Below are 22,854 nucleotides of genomic sequence, written 5' to 3'. Positions count from 1 at the left end.
CCCTCCCTTGACCGACCCCCACTCTGACGTTCCCCCTGTCCTTGAGTCCAGTATCTACACCTCCTGTCAGCTGCTGCAGGTCCCAGTGACTCATGTTGCCCACTCACTCATCTCGGGGCCTGTAGTTGCATGTCTCCTGTGATTCAGAATCAAGTTTATTATCATGGACATTGGTGAAGAAACGTTGTTCCTCGGCAGCAGGGTTGTGCATTGAATATGCAAAAATTGCTGTACATTATATATTCGTGCAAAAGAAGAGAAAAAGTGAGATAATGTCTGTGGTTCATTAACCTTTCAGAATCTGATGGCAAGAGGGGAAGAAACTTTTTTTGTAACGTCCCGTGTTCATCTTGAGGCCCCTGTACCTCCTGATGGTAGTAGTGAGAAGAGGGTATGACCTGGGTGGTGCAGGTCCTTCCTTGATTATAGAGGCTGCTTTCTTGAGATACTGCCTTCTGTCGATGTCCTGAATGGAATGCCCATGATAGCACTGGCAAAGTCTACAACTCTCTGTCGCCTCTTCCTGTCCTGTACTTTGTTACCTCTGTACCAGACAGCAGTGCAACCAGGCAGAATGCTCTCCACGGTACAACTGTGGAAATTTGCAAGAGTCTTTGATGATATACCAAATTTCCTCATAGAGAATAGCTGCTGCCAAGCTTTCTTCATGATTGCATCGACATGTCGCCCCAATTTTCAGAGACCCAGGAATTTGAAGTTCTTATTGCCCTCCACTGCTGACACCTCTATGAGGACTGGTTTCCCCTTCCCAAGCTGACGTTGAGTGCAAGGTTGTTGTCATATCACTCAATTAGCTAACTTATCTCACTCTTGTATGCTTCCTCATTGTCACAATGTGTGGTGTGCTTAACCTTTTGTTGCATTGAAACAATATGTTACTGCTTTATTGAAACAGAGTAGGCATGGTTTAGATCCATCTTGCAATCCAATATTTTAATGAATTGACATGATATTTAAATTGTACCACAGCCTAAAGATGAAATGCTGCATGAAAGATGAAAATATTTCAGTTGCTTCAACTGTGTGTGGCATTGCTGGAGGAATGGCCTGTTCCAGAGTTACATCCCTGTATTCTGAGTATGTTTCATTTTGGGTTTATGCTGGGGATTCACACAACCTGAGGCCTAAAACTGCTTGTTGAGAATGAATGAAAAAACTAATGCATCAGTCCAACTGATACATGCTTGGAAGTGGATTAGGGTCAGAGAGCTAGTTTTACAGCAATGAAAACTGGCATTTTGGCCCAACTTTTTCCATGCCAAGTTGTCTGAACTAATCTTGCCCACATATGGCTCAAATACCTCTAAATCTTTCCTATCTATGCATCTGTTCAAATGTATTTGAAATGTTGAAATTGTTCTCACCGCTACCATTTCTTTCAGCATCAACAAGAAAGTCTGGAGATTTGATTGTTGTAAATGCACTAAAGTATTGGAGATGTAAAAACAATGCTGGGGAAACTCAGCAGGTCAAGCAGTGTCTTTTTTTATAGCAAAGATAAAGATGCATAATTGATGTTTTGGGCTTGAGCTAGAAAATGTTGGAAGGCATCTGAACAAAAAGGTAAGGGGGGGGTGGAAGGAGCATCGTCCCAAAGGCAGGAGGCAATAGCTGGAGAAGGGATGGATGGCTGGGTGAATAGAGAGGGAAAGGAGTGCTGGAAGGGAGGAGAGGAGAGCAGGTTAGCAGGAACCAGAAAAGTCTATATTAATGCCATCTGGCTGGAGAGTGCCTTGATGGAAAATTAGTTGTTCTTCTAATTTACACGTGATCTTGGTGCGATAGTACATGTGGTCATGGAAAGACATGATTATGGGAATGGGGCGCAGAACTGAAATGGTTGGCCACTGGGAGGTCCCTGCCACTGGTGCAGACAGAATGAAGGTGGTCAGTGAAGCGATCTTTCAGACTGCGCCCAGTCTCTCCAATGTCGAGAAGGCCACAAAGGGAGCACTAAAGGCATGATATCAATCCTGCGGATACATAGGTGAAGTGTTACTTCACTTGAGAGGCTGGTTTGGGCCCTGGACTGTAGTTTGGGAAGAGAGGTGGGCCACAGTGTGGAACCTCCTGCTGCAGGGGGAAATGGCAGGGTGGGAAGAGAGTATGAGGGAATCACAGAAGATGCGATCGTGACAGAAGGCGGAGAGGGGAAGATATGTCTGGTCATGGCATGCTGTTGGAAGTGCTGGAAAAACACAAATTAAAAATATAAGTGTACTTTGTGTAGCAAAGATAAAGATACATAACCAACGTTTCAGGTTTGAGCCCTTTATCAAGGTACGCTGCAAGACCTGCTGAGTTTCTCTAGTGCTTTTTGTGTATTCACTTTTTCTGGCAGATTGTTCCACATACCACCATTTGTGTGGAGGGAAAAAAGTGCCTCTCTGGGCCCTTGTAAACCTTTTCCATTCACCTTAAACATTTGTCCTCCAGTTTTAGACTCCCCTGTCCTGGGAAGAAGACAATGACTATTCATTTTATCTGTGCCACTCATAATTTTATGTGCCTGTATCTATGGTTGCTCCTCAACCTTGTACTCTTGGGGGAAAAAGAATTGCCTCAGCCAATGCAGCCTTTCCTTATCAAGTGAGCCCTCTAGTCCCAGTAATATCCTTGTGAACATTTTCTGCACCCTTCACATCTCAGTGACATCTCTCCTCAAGCTGGGTGACAATACTCTAACCATGGGGTCACAATCTTCTATATTTGTAATGCAGAACATTAGGACATGACCGTATGGAAACAGGTCCTTTGGCCCATCTAGCCCCATCGACCTACACCTGGACGATAGTCCCCCCCATACTCCTCCCATCCAAACTTCTCTTAAATGTTGAAATTGAACTTGCATCCCCTAATGTTTACCTTTGAGCCTAAACCCCTGTCCTCTAGTTCTTGTCTTACCCAACCCTGGTAGAAAAAGCATTTATCCTATCTATGCCTTTCATACTTTTATATACAGGTGTACTTCTATCAAATCTTCCCTCATTCACTGAGGCTCCAGGGCATGATATTCCAATTTCTATGCTCATTGTCCCTCACACTGAAGGCAAGCACGCCTCCTGTCAATCTGCATCATCACTTTCTATTCTATAACATTCCTAAAGAAATTGACATTTACTGTGCAAGTTTTGCGCTGGTTTAGCCCCTCAAACTTACTCAAGTTAAATTCTATCTGCCTATCCATTGTTCACTTTCCCATTTCATCTAGATCCTGTAGTAATCTGAGGTAGCCTTCACTGTCACTATACCTCCAATTTTGGTGTCACCCACAAGTTTTCTAATCATGTTAACTACATTGTTATCCACATTGTTAATATTTGATCACTGTAATGGCCACAGACTTACAATTCAAATAACAATCTTCCCACTACCACTCTGTGACTCCTACCATCAAGCGAATTCTGTATCCTGTTCACCAGCTAGTCTTGTATCTCATGAGATCTGTCCTTTTGGGTGAACCTACCACATTCAACCTTGTTGAAGATATTGCTACAACCATATGGACAATATCTTTTATCCTCTCGTCAATTGGTTTTGAGTTTGAGGCCCATTCTGGAGACTTGAGTGTATAAAACATCATTGCCCTTCCAGGGACTGTGCAATCTTGGAGCTGAAATGTTTAAACGAAGGTCCTAGTCTAGATTCTCACGTTCTCATGGCACTATTTTGAAGAAGAGACTAAGAATTGTGGACTGGCTAATATTTCAAAGGAGAGGAGGAGGAGGAGGAGGAGGAGAATTATTCCCAGCAATGGCAGAAACTAGATACTGGAATCTGAAGCAAAAGCAGAAATACTGATATAACTTGTCGTTCGAGCAGCATCTGTAGAGTGGGTAACTATTTCAAGTTGTAGAGTGAAGGGTCCACAATCTGGAACATTAACTGGCTTTTCTTTCCGTGCAATTATTCTCTTGTGTTGTGGCCATTATTCCTCACAACATTACTAACTTTACATATGGTTATTGTTTTGGTTGCTTGTGGCAACTTTTTGTGTGAATGTCCATTCCAGATGCGGGCCTCAGGCCCAAAAAGCAAGTTACCTTTTCTATGATTGCTGCATGACCTGCTGAGTTTTTTCAGCCCATTTGTGTATTTCATTGGAACTTTCTATGTGCACACATTCTCCCTGTGTTTTTGCCATACCATTAATCATTCAGAACATTTTCCCATGTTGAGCTCTCTGCAAATCACATAGGATTTTATTGCTCCTTCAAAATTAGACCTATCACTCCATGTTGGAGTAACTTGTTGATTAAGACCATAACATTGCATTGTATTTATGAGTTAATATTGAAGAATAAGCAATGAAACTGATTTTCTTGTTTCATAGTTTATCAATATGTACAGATTGGGCAACAGTTCCCCGCCCCCCCCCCTCCACCCAGCACAAACCTTCAGGCTCCTGAACTCCCAGAACGTGTGGATAGTGTACTGTGGACTTTTACTGTATACATCTTAATATTTTAATTTCTATTTTAACTATATATGTAAATCTGCTCCATGGTCCTGGAGAAACACTATCTCGTCTTTACCGTACAATGCATTGTATTAACGATAAATAATGGTGATGAATTGAAATAAAATGTCACAGTTCTATTTGAAATCTTGTTTATAGTTTTAATTTTCTCGTTTAGGTTTGCCCAGTTGTAGGTCCAGATTCAGTACCAGCTTGCAAATGTAATGTGCTGTATTTTATGTTGTGTGGAATCGTCATTGTGTGGTACACTATACACTTGCAATGTACAGAATATTTGATTCAAAGCTCATACTATGGAATTTACATTCCCCTCAATGTGAAGATCAACTGATTGTTAAAAGGCATATTGAATCTCTCATTTGGGCTTGCTCTTCTTGGTTTGCCTTGAGTGGAAGATATATTGGTAAGATAGGCTGAATAATGTAGAAGTGCCATCAACAGTTGATCCCAAAATATTCATCCTGGATAGAATAAAGCTTGTATTTGTATAAATGTCTGTGAAGTATGTCTCTTCCTTTTGGATTGGAAAACTACTGAAACCGTGAGGTACACGTTTATGTTTGTGGAATATGTAAGCCAGGAGTTGTGGTGCACTCTGGTACTTACAGTACGAAGAGTGCAAGAAAATAAATCTCATAATCTGCTAGGAGAGAGGGTAGAAAGCAGCCTCTCAAAAGTAGAGTCCAACATTTACTACCTGTGTCACATGCCAATGAGGATAGAAATTCAGAGGGTTAATGTATGAGTTGAGACACAGTACGTGGGAGAGCATTAGATTCTTGGGGCATTGGGACCAATTCCACTTTTCAAGTGGAGTCTGGCAGCTCCCATGTTTCAAATCTGTGCTACAGGTCTAAGTCTAATGTGAATTTTACAATGATTTATATTGAATTCAGAATCCTAGACGTGAATCTGGTGAGACTTCCATGGTAGACATATGGTAAGTTTGAAGCAAGTGAAGGACAGTCAGTGTTTTGGGTTGGGCCCTTTCACAAGACGGCCTTGAAAAGAGATTGAGACCCGAAACATTGACTGACCGCAAAACTCTGTTGATTTAAATCAGAGAGAATTTGGATGGTAGAAAGCTGGATGAATTCCTTGGGTCAGGCAGCATCCTGCTCTCTGACCTATTGTGTCCCTCCAGCTTCCTTCATTTGCTCAAGATTCCAGCATCTTGTTTCTTGTGAGGGTTTTCCGGAGTAACTTGCCACTTGCATTACCCATCCCCTTTCATTTAATATCTTGGGTAGTATTGGCGCTTGTCTGTCGAGAGATCAAAATAGGGATACAAAATACTATATTTAGTTTTATTAAAGAGCAATCTCAGTCTTTCCACTCATCTCTGGATCACATAGACTACAGCATCACGTACATCAGGCTGCTTTTTATCGATTAGGCTACTTTTTATCGATTACAGCTCTGCTTTCAGCACCATCGTCCACTCAGTACTAGTCAGCAAGCTCCAAATCCTGGGTCTTTGCACGTTCCTCTGCAACTAGATCTTTAACTTCCTCATCTGAAGACCACAGTGAGTATGAATTGGAAACGATGTCTCCTCCTCACTGACAATCAACAGCGGTGTACCTCAAGCTCTGCTCACTTTACACCCATGACTGTAGGCTAGGCATAATACAAATGCCATCTACAAATTTGCAGATGACACCATGGTTGGCAGAATCACAGATGGCAATAAGGAGTGAGATAGTTCAGCTGGTGGAGTGGTGTCACAACTACCTTACATTCAACGTTAGCAAAGCTAAGGAACTGATTGTGTGCTTCGGGAGGGGGAAATTAGGAGAACACGAACCAGTCCTCATCGAGGGGTTAATGGTGCAAAGGGTTAAGAATTTCAAATTCTTGGGTGTCAACATCTCTGAAGCTTGGGGCCTCCCATGACAATGAAATCAAAAAGAAGGCTCGCCAGTCACTATATTTCACGAGGAGTTTGAGAAGATTTGATATGTCACCAAAGATCCTTGCAAATTTCTATAGGTGCACCGTGGAGAGCATTCTGACTGCTTGCATCACTGTCTGATATGAAGGTGTCAATCCACAGGACAAGAAAAAACTATAGAGAGGACTATGGCACCAGTGGTGGAGATAGTGAAAGTATGGACAAGGGAGATGGAGGAGTGCCTGCAGGTCTGCCTTAATCAGTGGACTGGACCATATTCAAGGACTCGTCCTCAAACTTGTGTTTTAATGTCAATAAGCAGTTTAGTTAACTTAAAATTTCAACTATATCCATAAAACATCTTGCTCCCATTCAGAGCAGTAACTTTGATTTTTTTTTTCAATATTTTATTTAAAATTATTAGGCCACATAGGTAGTCAAATACAAAATTTAAAAATACGAATCCCTAAGTCGACAAATTTATGCTGCATGATGGTTGTAACCCAAACCCTCCAACCCCCAACCCACCCAAAAGACCACAAAAAAATGTGAGGAGAAAAAGAAAGAAGAAAGAAAGAAAGATAGAGTGGAAAATTAAGAAAGGTTGCTGAAAAGCGCAGTTCACTCCACGGTTTTCAATTCATTATTTCACTAGTTATCTTTGGAGAAGGTTCACGTGGACTTGAGAACTGGAAGAAACTCAACTAAAAATTTGCACCTGAGATCTGTAAATAAGGACTCCATATTTGCAGAAATATGTCAATCTTATTTCTTGGGTTATAAGTAATTTTATCAAGGGAAACACAGTTATGTATTTCTGCATTCCAGCGTGCCATACCTAGATGGGAGTCAGACTTCCAAGCACTTTTTGACCAATGCAATTTTAACATAGATAATTTCAATTTTAGTCTTATCCCCATTATATTTCCCAGACAAAACAATTCTGGGTTTTGTGGAAATTGAATTCCAATAATTTGTTCAAAAAAATTTCCTAAATCCACAAACTTGAATGAATATGCCATGGCTGTCACCAACTTCATCTTGACTTGTGTGGATGAGTGTGAGCCTATGTGTACATACTGGAAGAACCCCAACCAGAAGCTGTGGATGAATCAAAAGATTTGCAATCTACTGAGGGCGAGATTGATGGAGTTTAAGACATGTGATCCAGATCATCTTAAATATGATCTGTGGAAGGCAATCAGCAGCAGAGAGGCAATTGTGACAAAGTTAGAGACAGTCGGATACTCACCAGCTGTGACAGGGTTTGCAGGCCATTAACTCCAAAAGGTTGAGGCAGAACACTATAAATGGCTGTGATGCTTCACCACCCGATGAACTGAACACTTATCCTCGCTTTGAGGAGAACTCAACAGTACCTATGAGAATCCTTGCGGAGGCTGGCGACCCTGTGATATCTGTCTCTGGGCTAGTGTCAGAATGTTCTTGCAAGGGGCAGCACAGTTGGTGTAGTGGTTAGCGCAACACCTTTATAGTGCCCGAGATCGGGATTAGGGTTTGAATTGTGCACTGTCTGTAAAGAGTTTGTATGTTATCCCTATGTCTGCGTGGGTTTTCCCCAGGGGCTCTGATTTTCTACCACCGTTTAAAATGTATCGGGGGTGTAGGTTAATTGGGTGTAAATGTGGCGGCGTGGACTCATGGGCCGAAATGGCCTGTTACCGTGCTGTATGTCTAAATTAAAAATAAATAAATTAAAGGGCTAGATGATGCATTGGCAGGGTAATGAACATCTATGCCACTCAACAACCTCGAGGATTCATGGACATTTTCAATCTCTCATTGCACTCGAGGTTCCCACCTGTTTCAAAAGGGCATCAATCATCCTGGTTCCCAAAAAAAGCAGAATGAGCTGCCTCAATGACTATCACCCAGTAGCACTTGCATCCAATGTGATTGGTAATAGCCAGAATTAACTTGTACCCAAGTAAAGATCTGGACCCACTGCAATTCACCTACCGTCATTTTAGCTCCACATCGGACTTGTCAGCCACAAACGAGCCTGCAGCTGACGTGGACATTTACCCCCTCCATAAATCTTTGTCCGCGAAGCCAAGCCAAAGAGAAATGGAATATCCACTAAGGCTGGTTCACCTAGACAACAGCAACATGTACATCGGGCTACTCTTACTCGACAATAGCTCACCTTTTAACGCCATCATACTCTCAGTGCTGGTCTACAAGCTCCAAAACCTGGGCCTCAACACCCCCATCTGCAAATGGATCTTTGTCTTCCTCATCGGAAGATCACAGTACGAATCAGAGATAGCCTCTCCTCCTCAATGACAATCAACACAGGTGCACCTCAAAGGATGTTTGCTTAGCTTGCTGCTCTTCCTTCTGTACACCCATGACAATGTGCCTAGGCACAATTCAAATGGCATTGCCAAATATGCCAATGGCACCATGGCTGTTGGCAGAATCACAGATGGCAATGAAGTGTACAGGAGGGAGATAGATCAGCTGTTTGAATGGTGTCACAGTAACAACCTTGCACATATCATTGGCAAAACCAAGGAGCAGGAGAACATGAACCGGTGCTCATTGAGGGGTCAGCAGCGAAAAGAGTTTAAAAACTTTAAATTCTTGGGATCAGCATTTCCAAAGATCTTTTCTAGGCCTCCATTTTGATGCCATCATGAAGAAGGCTCACCAGTGGTTGTACTTGGTCTGAAGTTTGGAGAGATTTGGTATGTCACCAAAGATTTGTAAATTTCATTACGTGTACCATGGAGAGGATTCTGACTGGTTTCATCCCTTTCTGGTATGGAAGAGCCAATGCACAGGACAGGGAAAAAATCGGTCTGTGCCATCATGGACATAAGTTGTCACTCCATCAAGGACATTGACTGGAGGCAGTGTCTCAAGAAAGCAGCCTCTATCATCAAGGACCCCAGCCTTACTGTTTCACTGCTACCTTTGGGAAGGAGGTACAGGAGAGTGAAAATGAACAACCAGTGGCCTAAGGACAGCCATCAGATTTCTGAATGGACAATGAACCACATGCTACCTCACTTTCTCTTATTTTTGCACTAATTTATTTATTTTTAAATGTAACTCAATGTAATGCAGCTGAAAAAAAAAAAATTCATGACATGTCCATGCCAATAAATTCTGATTCTGTAGTTGTGAACTCAGCCAGCACCATCATGGGCATCAGTATCTCCCTCCATTCAGGACAAGAGATAGTGTCTCAAGAAAGCTGCCTCCATCTTCAAGGACCCTCACCACCCAGGCTATTCCCTCTTCTCACTGCTACCATCAGGGAGCCTGAAGACAAACACCCAATGTTACAAAAACAGCTTCTTCCCCTCTGCCATCAGAATGGACAATGAACCATAGACACAACCTCATTTTTCTTTTACAGTTTTTGTCAAAATATAATTTATAGCAGTTTTGCACCTGGTAATACTGCTGCAAAAAAAAAACAAGTTTCGTGATGTATATTCATGACATTAAATTCTAACGACATTTTTAGGCATTGATTTTGTTACAAACTCTTTAAAGTACTGTAAATATATTTTGTTGAAATTGCAATATTACTGAAGTTGAACTTCTTAAAATATTCTTTTCAGGTGTGATCTTTTGCCAAATTGGTCTGTGCTATTCAGTCTTTAGTAATCACTGAAAGATGCATTCATTTGTGGTGATGTTCCGTGCAATATTTTTTAAAAAGCAGCTTCTTGTCTTCATGCGGTTGCATTTCATGTTTGGAAACAATGAACGCAATTCCTCGCGAAGAAGTTAACTGTTTCCTAAGTAGTTATAGTGCCCATCTTTGCTTCTAATGTGATCAGTAAATTAATGTGCACATTATTTAATCTACTTGGTTGCTCTAAAGCTCTTCATTGGGTATTATGCTGCTTGGAGCACTTTGATAGGACATGGCTCTATTCAACATCACGTCCTTGGCAAATAAGACACTGATACTTAACAATGTCTTCACTGCCTAACATCTCAACTTTCTACTATTGACCGAAAACTGGGTGAACACAGGTGAAACTGCCCCTCTATCTGTAGAACTGTAACTTTCTCAGCACTCCAAGGTTCTCCAGATGGGGCAGGGATCTAGCCGTTGTATTTAAAGACCGAATCAACTGCTGCAATAGTAAAGCCTGAGGAATTCTCTACCTTTGAGGTTCAACTTATCAAAGTGAGCTTAGTCAATCCCTTCTTAATTGTTCTCCTATACCGCCCACCAAAAATGCACAAAGATTTCATTACCCAATTCGTTGACTTCCTCTCTAAGACCATGCAAAACTTTGGCTGAGTTCTGATTCTCTGAGACTTCAATATTCTTGTTTGTTGCCTATCTAAACTCCTGGTAAGTAAGTCTGTGCACCTACTAGAACCTTTCAACTTAGATCAGCTATCTACTGGACCCACCCACAAATTAGGCCACATGCTCGATCTAGTCCTGTCAGCTGACCTAATAATCAGCAATCTAACATTAATTGACACAGGTGTATCCAACCACACTGCCATCACCTTTGACTTTTCCCTGCCCCCTAAAAAAAATCCCACCCTCCAGTCGCTACTCTCGATGTATTAACTCCCGGAATGCAGGAGAGTTCTCAGGAGCACTCATCGCTCCTCCAGGTACTCCCACTGTCGAGGTGCCACCTCCCCACCTCAACACGGAAGAGCTCACTTCCCTGCTCTTTCATCCTGGACACTGTGGATCCACTCAAATTGGAAAAAACCCAAGCCCAAGATGGTGCCTTGGCTTAACAATGTGACCAAGGCCCTAAGGAGAGAATGCAGGAAGGCCAAATGGAGGAGGAAGAAACTCCATGTCTCCCTCAAGATCCTAAAATGCAACCTGAATGCCTATCAGGATGCAGTGAAGGTCAAGAGAACAAAATACCAATAATTGCCAATAACTCCCATTACCCCAGAGTCCTCTTTAGCACCATAAACTTGGTTGTAGGCCCTCCACCCACTTCAAATCTGGACACATCCCCAGCCAAATGTGAAGAATTTTAAAAATTCTTCACCGACAAAGTTGAGAACGTAAGGAAAAACATCCCTCCCCCCACCACCTGTAAGCAAACTGGACAGCAGCTCTGTCCACATAACCTGGATAGCTTCAGTCCCATTACACTACCCACCCTCAGAAAGATCATGTTTTCCATGAAACCTGCAACCTGCCCTCTTGACACTATCCCTACCACCCTTCTGAAGGATGTCTTTGACCTCGCGGGTCCGAGCATCCTCTCCATCATCAACAGCTCTCTAGCCACTGGCTCTGTCCCAACCTGCTTCAAACGTGCAGTGGTTCAGCCCTCCTGAAAAAAACCTAACCCCATTATCCCCAAGTTTCAAAACTTCTTGTCCTCTCCAAAGTCCTTGAAAAATTAATACTTAACTGTCTATCTACCTTCATCAAAATAAAATAACAGAAAAGTTTCAGTTAGGATACAAAGTCCACATCATCACGGACTTAGCCTTATTGAGGGTATACAACAACCTACTCCTCACCACAGAATTGGGTGGCGCATCTGTTCTTATGCTCATAGACCTCAGCATTGCATTCAACACTATTGATCATGTTTTTCTGATAGACTGTCGCCAGCTGGTCGGTATCAATGGCATGGCCCTGAGCTTGTTCAAATCTTATCTCACTGACAGGGCTTTCATGGTTAACATGGGCAACTACACATCTACCTCAGCCACCCTCTCCTGTGGGGGTTCTGCAATGATCCATCCTTGGCCCCATTTTTTTCTCGCTGTATATGCTTTCCCTCAGCCATATCATGCAAAAACATGGCATCTCCTTCCACTGTTATTCCGACGACACCCAGCTCTACCTCGCCTTAAAACTAACCTCACCAACTGTCTGGAAGAGATAAAATGCTGGATGGCCTGCAACTTCCTCCAACTTAATGAGATAAAATCTGAGATCACCCTATTCAGACCCCCCCTAATTTCACCAAAAAGTTACATAACTAGGTAATCTATCCACTCTTATTAAACCATGTTAAATTCCTATTTGACCCTGCCTTCAAATTTGACAAACCGGTCAATGCCATGATGAAGGCCTACTTTTTCCAGCTCTACACCATTGTTAAAATAAATCTGTACCTCTCACTTAAGGACCTCGAAAGGGTTATTCACACACTTCTCATGTCTGGACTATGCTAACTTGCTATACACTGGGATTCGCCAGTCCTCCCGAACCTGCCTCTAATCGGTTCAGAATGCTGTGGTTAGGGTCCCGACAAGTGTCAAGAAAAGGGACCATATCCCTCCAATTCTGACGTCCCATCAGTGTGGCTCAGAATCAACTTCAAGCTGCTGCTATTTATATATAAGGCCTTCAATGACCTTGCCCCCCCCCCCCCCCCCCCCCCCCAATATCTCCGATCTGCTTACACTCTACCCTGCTCCCAAGCAGCTCAGGTCAGCTATCACAGGATGCCTGGCTGTTCCATGCATCCAGCGCACATAAAGGGGAGACCGGGCCTTTGTGGTTGCAGCCCCCAAACTGCAACAGCATTCTCCTGATCATGAAACTAGCCCTCTCCCTCAACTGCTTTTAATCCAAGTTAAAAACTTGCCTTCTGTCGTTAGTGTTTAACGTTGGAAGCCCTTTGTACATTCCTAATCTCCGACAGTGCTGCACTATTCACTGCAATTGTGGTCTATTCATAAAGCTTTAATCCATTGTTGTGTAAATAGTTGGACTAGTTTCGATTGATTGCCTTGGTTTGTACAGCACTTTGGTCAATGCAAGTTGAAAAAAAATGTGCTCTATTAATAAAGAACTTGAACTTGACACGATTACTGCTCATCATTCTTTCTTTAAATTCAGAAAAAAAAATCCTCATTTTCCTCCATTTCTTTTTGTGCAGATCGATGACAAAGAGTTTGATATTCCTCAGGTGGATACTCCACCTACTCTAGAAAGCATACTGAATGAGGTAAGACTTCTGCCTTTTCAATGATTTCATAATAACAAGCCCTTTTTCCCCGAACCCATGATGCCCAAATACACCATGTGAGCAATGAACCTGCTAACCCTGCAAGGTTTTGGAATGTGGAAAGAAAAAGCACACACCATCACAGGGAGAGCATACAGACAGCAGCAAATTCAAACACAGTTCACTGGCACTGCAATGAGTTTATTGTCATGTATATTGTCCAATGCATATATGCAGCCAAAATATTTGTAAAATAAAACTGTTAAAACAGTCTACTTAATTACATTAAAAAAGTCAATACATACAAAAAAATAATAAATATTTACAATGATCCTTGTGCAAAGAAAATTGTCTGCAATAGAACAAACCATCCTTTTGTGGTTTTGGAGCAGTTCCTGATTAGTGTAACAAGGGGAGGTTCAAGAGCCTGTGAGCAGTTGGAAAGAAACGATGAAACTAGGACACTAAATGATGTGTTCAAGGAGTTGTTCCCTGATCCATTGACTCTGTCTGCCTGTATCGCAGTGTGGTAAGTTGTGTGTTACTAGAGATAAGGGACAAGTTAAGTGTAAAAGTATTTAAAAAATAAATGTACCACTAAATGCTGAAAATGTGATATGAAAGCTCGTATAGAGTGTTCTGGTTGTTATTGCAATCAAATTACAATTGGGCGAGATCCCACAAAGAAACTGCAATTTTTGATTGGTTTTCTAGTCCTGGAACCTTAGAACATATTATTGCTGAGGGCAAAATTTGACCTAGTTTGATTGGTTGTCTTTTGGTCTCAATTCGGGGTGGCTTGTCTGTGACAATCACTGGTCAAATTTAGTGCTAGGATTGTTTTTTCTGTATTTGGAAATTTAGTTGTGGTGGTATTGTGTGGCTGTTCTGTGAAAGAAAGACATCAGCCTTGATTTTGTTTTGAGAAATGTAAAAGGCGAGATAATAAAGAACAAGCTAAATAGGAATCCTGAGGTTTGATGCTTTGCTGCCTGAATCAAGCAATGCTCCCATCAAGTACTTCTGATGCTCAAGAGAATGTGCTACTATATTCCATGGCTATTGAGGATCATAACAGGAAACTAAACAGGTTCAAACTGTCAGAAAAACTGCAGCCTATATATTTGTTAGCATGGTTTCAAAGTGAAAAAGCTCTTGTGTAATGAGAAATTAACCCTGAGTTTGCGTTTACTTCAAGATTTCAGATTTCACATTTGTTGTCACAGTACATACATGACATCACATATAACACTCAGATTGTTTTTCCTGTGGGCAAGGTAGAATTACCACCTACTGGTAGTGCAAAAAAACCCTACTCAACATGCATGTAAATAAATAAAGAAATGTAAACAAACTGCAATACAGAGAGAAAATACCATCAATTAAGTACAAAAGAGTCTTTAAATGAGTCTCTAATTGAGTTGTCTGATGGTTGAGGGGTAGCAGCTGTTCCTGAACCTGGTGGTGTGAATCTTGTGGCACCTATACCTCTTTCCTGATGGCAGCAGCGAGAACAGAGTGTGCGCGAATGATTTTGGATATCCCAGCTGGGTGAAACATCATTCAGTAAAAATCATCAGCCCATTGTATAATAGTGTTTTCTTTCGCTTTCCAACATTATCTTCCTTCAAACAGACAGAAGACGAAGATGATTCATTCATATTGGAAGATCCAACTCTTCTGAATACGGACAACATCGATACGCACTCTGGTGAAACATCTTCTCTTGCTAGTTCAGACAGTGGAGACAGGACAAATTTAAAACGGTGAGAGTTTACAGGTCATTTCTGTTTTTACTGCACACTATGGTAGGAATATGAAACTGTGGGAAAGGCAGAAATTAAATTCACGGGCTTTATTTTTGCATGTGTTTTAGTAATGTTAATTTAATTTTCCATTCTCTTGTGCTTTAATGTTATGGCTGTGGGATTGATGTGAAGTGGAAAGGCTTGGTGATCCAATGGATGGGCATTGAAGTGAAAATCTGAAATTTAACTGATGATTCTGATATTTTATATTTAAATAATATAGAATGGAAGAATGCTGGGACCTAATTGAGGTTCAGAAAATTTCTGTTGAGAATAGTGATTTATTCTACATAAGAGATGTGTGGATTGATTTGAGAACTGGAATCTAATTCATAAATTAGGCATTGAAAGTATTCCAATAAAATAATGTGCATTTAATTTTTCAAATTGCTATGTTCGATGATGACCCTAATGCCCACTGTTCACAATATCAGAATCAGAATTTATTGTCGTGAACATGTGTCGTGAAATTTGTTGTTTGGTTGCAGCAGCACAGGTGCAAAAATTGGAATAAATGAGATTTTAATACATTTTAAGGGCGGCACGGTTGGCGTAGTGATGAGCTCAACGTCTCGACGATGGCAGCGATCGGGACTGTGGTTTTGATCCTGTGCTGCCTGTAAGGAGTTTGTATGTTCTCCCGGATCTGCGTGGGGTTTCCCTGGGGACTTTGGTTTCCTCCCATAGTTCGAATCGTACTGGTGGTATAGGTTAATTGGGTGGCACAGACTCATGGGCTGAAATGACCCTGTTACTCTGCTGTATGTCTAAATTTAAATAAATAAATTGATGCAAAAGAAGATTAAAAAATTGAGATGGTGTCTATGGTTCATTGTTCATTCAGAAATCTGATGGTGGACAGGAAGAAGAGGTTTTTGTACCATTGGGTGTTTGTCTTCAGTCTCCTGTATCTCCTTCTGATGGTAGCAGTAAGAAAAGGGCATGAACTGGGTGGTGAGGTCCTTGATGACAGAGGCTGTTTTCTTCAGACACCGTCTCTTGTAATTGTCCTTCATGGAATGAAGACTAATGCCCATGATGGCGCTGGCCATGTTCACAGATCTTTGTAGTCTTTTCCTGTCTTGTGCATTGGTACCTCCATACCAGATGATGATGCAACCAGTCAGAGTTCTCTTCACGGTACACCTGTAGAAATTTGCAAGTATTTGTTGACAATGTCAATGGTAAATCCTTCCACTTATTTAAATCAGTTTTAATCTCATTTAATAAAGGTATGTAATTTAAATTATATAAATCCTGATATTTTGTATTTACAATTACACCTAAATACTTAATTTTACTAGACCATCTAGATTTAGTAATTTGCTTACAATCTATAATCTTCATCAGCTATTGGTAAAATCTCACTCTTTTCCCAATTAACTTTATAACCTGATAGCTTACCATATTGATTTAATAAATTTTGTAATTACTTCAATTAACTTTTTGGGTTTGTTAAATAAATCAAAACATCATCTGCAAGCAAGCTAATTTTATATTCACTTCCTCTCACAATAATTCCTTCAATTCTAAAATCCTGTCGAACGGCTTGAGCCAAAGGTTTAATTACCAAAGCAAATAAAGGAGGAGAAAGAGGACAACCTTGTCTTGTTGAACGAGATAAATTCAAAGAATCTGAAATCTGACCATTCGTCATTACTCTTGCTGTAGGTCCAGCATACAAAACTTTAACCTAACTTCTAAATATCGGGCCAAAATTAAATCTTTCTAATACTTTAAATAAAAATTTCCTTTCAACTCGATCAAACACTTTCTCAGTATCTAAAGATATTACCATTGGTTGATTCAATTACTGTTTTGCTACATTAATTAATGAAATTAAGTTAACTATATTATCCACTGAATGTCTACCTCTAACAAAACCTACTTGATCAATATGTACCAATTTTGGTAAATAATTTGCTAATGTGTTAGCTAAAACTTTAGCCACAATTTTATAGTCAACATTCAATAATGATATCAGCCACTTTCAAGGGATCCCTATCTTTCTTTGGTATAACTGTAATCCAGGCTCTTGAAAAAAATTCTGGAAATACACCCGTTTCTGTTGCCTGTTTCAATACATCCTTATATAACGGAACTAATAAATCATTAAATTCTTTATAAAACTCTATTGTAAATCCATCCTCTCCTGGAGACTTTCCATTAGGTATCGAATACAAAGCTTTCCCTCAACTCTAAATCAGTAAAAGAAGCATCTAAATCTTTTATATCCAACTCATTCAATGTCGGCAAATCCAATCTAGATAAAAACTAATCAATTTGTTCCCCCTCTTGACTACCCTCTGATGTATAGAAATTTCCGTCTATAAGTAATTTCACCATTTTTCCTAACAGCATTAATTGTTCTTGATTCAGGCTCAGTTTTAAGTTGCCACATTAAAACTTTGAGCTCTTTCTCCCAATTCATAATAACGTGTAATATCATTTTCTCATATCTATATGTTTGTAAATTATTATAGCGTAGTTTAAATTTAGATAATTGTAACTTATCATCCTCAGTACATTTTTCCTGTAATTTTTTCTCCAAACTTTCAATTTCTTTTTCCAAAATTAAACTTCCTGACAAATATTGTTTCTTAATCTTTACTGTGTAACTAATAATTTGACCCCTCAAATAAGCTTTTAATGCATCCCATAAAATAAATTTATTTTACACTGAACTTTCATTCATCTGCAAATAAAAACTTATTCGATTCCTTAAATATTTAACAAATTCCGGTCTCTTCAATAACATCTCATTAAACCTCCAGTCATGAGCAGTCTCAATTATTTCAGCATCTAAACATTTAAATAACAACAAGGAATGGTCCGACAATAATCTACTTTTATACTCCGCATAATTAAATCTCCCCTGCAACTGCGCAGAAACCAAGAACAAATCTATTCTAGAAAAAGAACTATGTCGAGCTGAATAAAAAGAAAAATCCTTTTCAGTTGGATTTAATTTCCTCCATATTTCCACCAAATTCAAATCTTTCATCACCTCAAGCAATTTTTTTGCCATTTTTGTTCTTTTTATAATTTTTGGAGATTTATCCAACAAAGGGTCCAAACAACAATTAAAATCTCCTCCTACCAGAATGTTCTCATTTGACTGATTCAAATTTAAAAACACATCAGAAATAAAAGCTTCATTATCTTCATTTGGTGCATATACATTCATTAATGTCCAACATTCAGAAAAAATCTTCCAATTAACTACTAAAACTCTCCCTGCATTGGCAGAAAAATAATCCAAACTAAACAAAACTTTTTATTTACCAATATTGCAACCTCTCTAGATTTAGAATTATAAGAAAAAGCAATCACATGTCCTACCCAATCCCTTTTCAACTTCAAATGTTCTTTTTCTGTCAAATGAGTTTCTTGCAAAAATACAATGTCTACTTTTAACTTTTTAATATCCAAAGCACGTTTCCCTTTTATTGGATTATTTAATTCTTTAACATTAAAAGTTGCAAAATTTATTCATTAAATCTTACTAAATGGCACCCAAATTTACAATTGGCTCCAAAAACTAAAAAAAAACCCTCTTAACATTAAAAATAAACAAATAAAAGACAAAACAAAAAACCCACAATAAATCCCCTCCCCCCCCCCCAAAAAACTGCAAAGCAATAGCTCCCCTTATTAACCGGGTGTGGTTAATACCAACAGTGGCAGACGACTTTGGATTTAGCTGGGTCATCATCTTCTCCCCAACCAGACTAAAAGAAACTTCCCCTTCAGGTATTAGATGTTTCTGGTAGAACCATAAGTTGTTCAATTTCCAACTTTTTTCCAGTTTTCCCATTTCCAGCTTTATTCAAATTTACCAATGGCTTTAAAGAAAAATCTTGTATCAACTTAGAATCTGGTAAAGAGTTACCAAAGATTAATGCAGCCTGAAGATTTTCAAAAAAATTGAGATTGATATTTCCCATAGAATATTTTATAAATTGCTGGATATCTAAAAGTAGATCTATATTCCATAGAACCGCTTTGGCAAGATTAAATTCTTCCCGTCTCATAATGGCCGCCTGACTCAAATCTGTATTTAAAAAAAACCTTACTATTTTGTACAGTCAATGGACCATTCATGCGTGCCTGTAAAACTGCTGCACGTAAAATTATTTCTTGATCTTGATATCTTAAACACCTCACCAAAACTGCTCAAGGTGGTTCACCCAGTAATGGTTTTTTTCCTTAACGCACAGTGAGCTCTCTAATTCCAATCCCTCTGGAAAATATTCTGGACCAAAAGTTTCAACAATCCATTCTTTAAAAAACTTTGTAGGATTTCTCCCCTCAAAACCCTCTGGAAAACCCACTATTTTTATATTATTTAATCGACTTTGATTTTCCAAAGCTTCTATCTTCTGCAAAAAATTCTTCTTCTCAATTTGCCATCCTGCCACCACTCCTTCAACTTGATCCACTCTTTCTTCTATATTCTTAATTTTATTTTCAACCATATCTACTGCTGTCAAACATTTATTGACATCCACCTTCATTGCAGCAATCTCACCAGACATATCAGTAATTTTACATCTAATATCAGTAAGTTGTTGATCAACATTTTGAAAACTAGTAGACATATAATCCATCATACTATCATTCTGCCTAGTTATTGTTTCTAACATTACCATCATATCAGAGCCAGGCATCGGGCTTATTGTACTAGATGTCTTATAAGGTGAAGGTAACTTTAAAGCTCTAGGGGTACCTTCAGCTTCCAACCGTCTTCTTCCACCTCCTCCTGTGTTAAATCAGCTTCCCTGGGCTAACTACGGGTCTGCATACCACCCCACTGATTTACCCTTCCTGAAGTCCACAATCAATTTCTTAGTTTTACTAACATTGAGTGCAAGTTTGTTGTGACACCACTCAACTAGCTGATCTATCTCACTACTGTACACTTCAGCATTGCTGTCTGTGATTCTACTGGCAAACATGGTGTCATTGAGAAAATTCTATATGGCATTTGAATTGTGGCAGGCAGAGAAAGTAGAGCAATGGGTTAAGTACATATCCTTGAGCTGCATTTGTGTTGATTATCAATGAGGAGGAAATATTGTTACTGATTTGCACTTACTGTGATCTTCTGCTGAGGAAGTTAAAGATCCAGTTGCAGAGGGTGGTACAGAAGCCCAGAATTTGGAGCTTGTTGACCAGTACTCAGGGGATGATGTTGTTGAAACTGAGCTGTAATTAATGAAAAGCAGCCTGATGTAAGTGTTGCTGTTGTCTAGGTGATCCAGGGCTGAGTGGAGAGCCAGTGAGATTGCATCTGCTGTAAAGTGATTGTGGCAGAAGGCAAAATGCAGTGGGACCAGGTCTTTAATTGGTTATGAGTTAATTCCAACCATGACCAACCTCTCAAATCATTTCCTCACAGTGGATGTGAGGGCGACTGGGCGATCGTCATTGAGGCAGCTCCTTCTGCTCTTCATGGGCACCAGGATGATTGATGTCCTTTTGAAGCAGGGGGGATCTTCTGTTTGCAGCAGTGAGAGATTGAAATTGTTCCTGAACACTGCAGCTAGTTAGTTGGCACAGAATTTCAATACTTGTCGGGGGGTGGGGGGGGTGGGGGGGGGGGGGAAGGATGTTCTGATGTTGGCCTCAGTGACAGATATCACAGAGTTGTCAGCTTCTGCAATGATACCCATTAGTACCATTGAATTCTCCTTCTCAAACCATGCATAACTGATGTCATCATAGACATATGTGATGTTAGGCTTCGTCTTCTAGCATTTTATGTCCTGCCAGAGCTGGCAGGTATCTGACTCTGTTTCTAGCTTCCATGGCTTCTCTGATGCCACTTCAGTGACTGAGGGGAATAATTTTTCATGAAGAATTGATTTAAAATGAAGACAATCATGAGAGAATACCATTTCTTTACTTCAGATTACCATTGTTATCTTTGGTTGAAAACGTCAGTTTATTTTAGTTTGTTTCCAGGCTATTTCACTACTGCCATCGTAGAGAGGAATCTTGTGCTGCAGTGTCAACGTTGATTGAAATGGGGTCTGTGACTGCTAGTTGCTGTGAGCCCAACTCCAAGAGAAAAAACTTCCCTAAACGCTTCCTGAAAGTAAAAGTAATCGTGCACAAGAATTGATCAATGAAAATCAATTTAATTATGGGTAAATTATTCCAAATTCAACTTTGTTGGAGCAGTTCTGAATATTTGGGTACTGATTGGGATACGGGTAACTACTGGTATCTCTCCACACAAAGATTTATGACAGATAAAGTGCGATATGAAAATATCATCCATTCAGTGGTTTGTCTAGTAACTTCAGTGAGAAAAGCCAGGCACAGTGCTGTAGGTCTGAAGTCTGACTAAATCAGAATAGGACAAGAACTTTTCCTTCTTTAAACAGCAGGAGTAACATTTGTGTTAAGCGGGTGGTTTTATGGTTCCATAACTCGTATTCCAGGATAATTCAATAAACTAAATTTAAATTCTACACATTCTATGGCTAAATAATCATTGGGAACTGCCCAGATAATTAGGCAGAAGAACTCTTCTGCTGTAACTTATGGAAGTAATGAGAGAATTATTGTAGACTCCACCATGAAATCAGCTACAATAAATCTCTCATTGCTTCTTGCGATTAATTCTCTTGACTAACCATGATATTGATTAATTTAGAAGGATCCAGATTAATCTGCAGTCTGGAATGCTGTTGAAGGGTCTCACACCAGTTCATTTTCCTCTTTTCTCTCATTAATCCGTCACCTAGAAGAAAGAAAGCTACAGAAATCAGCTCAAGTATTCATGGCTCAGTTGTTCGGCGATCAGTTCTTAAAGGGGTTTCTGCACAAGTTGTTTCTGCAGCTGTAAGTATATTATCTTTTTGTCTTCATCACCTTTCCTGAATTTTCTTTCTGAAATGCAATTGTGTATTTTAGCTCAGGACCATTTGATTCCAACTGCAATATAGCAGAGCAAGGGATTGGCTATGCTACTTTTTTCATGTTTCAGTCATCAATTTAGACCATAAGACATAGGAGCAGAAGTAGGCTATTCAGCCCATCAAGACTGTTCTGCCATTTAATCAGGGGCTGATCCAATTTTCCACTCAGTCCCACTGCCCAACCTTCTCCCCATAACCTTTGATGCCCTAGCTAATCAAGAACTAATTAATCTCTGCCTTAAATATACCCAATGACCTGGCCTCCACAATAGCCTATGGCAACAAAAGAGCAGATTTACTACCCTCTGGCTGAAGAAATTCCTCCACTTCTTTCTTTCAAGCAAATGCTCTTCAATCCTGCAGTTGTACTGTATTCTAAAGTACAAATTGTTGTGAGAGGGAATTAAGGGTCTAGGTCATTATGATTTTTGAACAGATTTTTTAAATTTAAAATTGGTGCATGCCAGAATTGCAATACTTGTGTGAATGTGGGGAGGACTAACAGACCTACATACAGTAAACAGTTGGGTACATTGGAAGACCAAAATCCAACATGAAAGGAGGAATAAAGAGCAATGGGATCTGGTGGAGAGGAGGATCTTATGAGGTATAATTTTATTTTAGTTTTATCTTTAATTTTAATGATACAGCATGGTAGAAGCCCCTTTTGGTCCATGAAACCTTTGCCATCCAATTGCATTCAATTAAACTATGCTTTTGGAGGATGTAAGGAGACCAGAGCATCCTGAGAAAGCCCATGCAAGTAACTAGGAGAATG

The 22,854-nt window shown here is 39.9% G+C and overlaps 1 protein-coding gene across 5 annotated transcripts in view; it reads left to right on the top strand.

The window, feature by feature from the left end:
• Positions 1-22,854, top strand: part of vps8 (VPS8 subunit of CORVET complex) — a 681,049-nt gene that overhangs the window by 563 nt on the left and 657,632 nt on the right. For all 5 annotated transcript variants that reach the window (XM_069934259.1, XM_069934258.1, XM_069934260.1 and 2 more), the window contains exons 2-4: positions 13,271-13,339; positions 14,975-15,105; positions 21,903-21,999. In XM_069934259.1, coding sequence (XP_069790360.1) covers positions 13,271-13,339; positions 14,975-15,105; positions 21,903-21,999 — 297 coding nt within the window. The remainder of the gene's footprint in view (positions 1-13,270; positions 13,340-14,974; positions 15,106-21,902; positions 22,000-22,854) is intronic.

The sequence above is a fragment of the Narcine bancroftii genome, chromosome 4, assembly GCF_036971445.1.
Source record: "Narcine bancroftii isolate sNarBan1 chromosome 4, sNarBan1.hap1, whole genome shotgun sequence".
Classification (NCBI taxonomy): domain Eukaryota; kingdom Metazoa; phylum Chordata; class Chondrichthyes; order Torpediniformes; family Narcinidae; genus Narcine; species Narcine bancroftii.
This window is presented reverse-complemented; position numbering and strand designations above follow the sequence as displayed.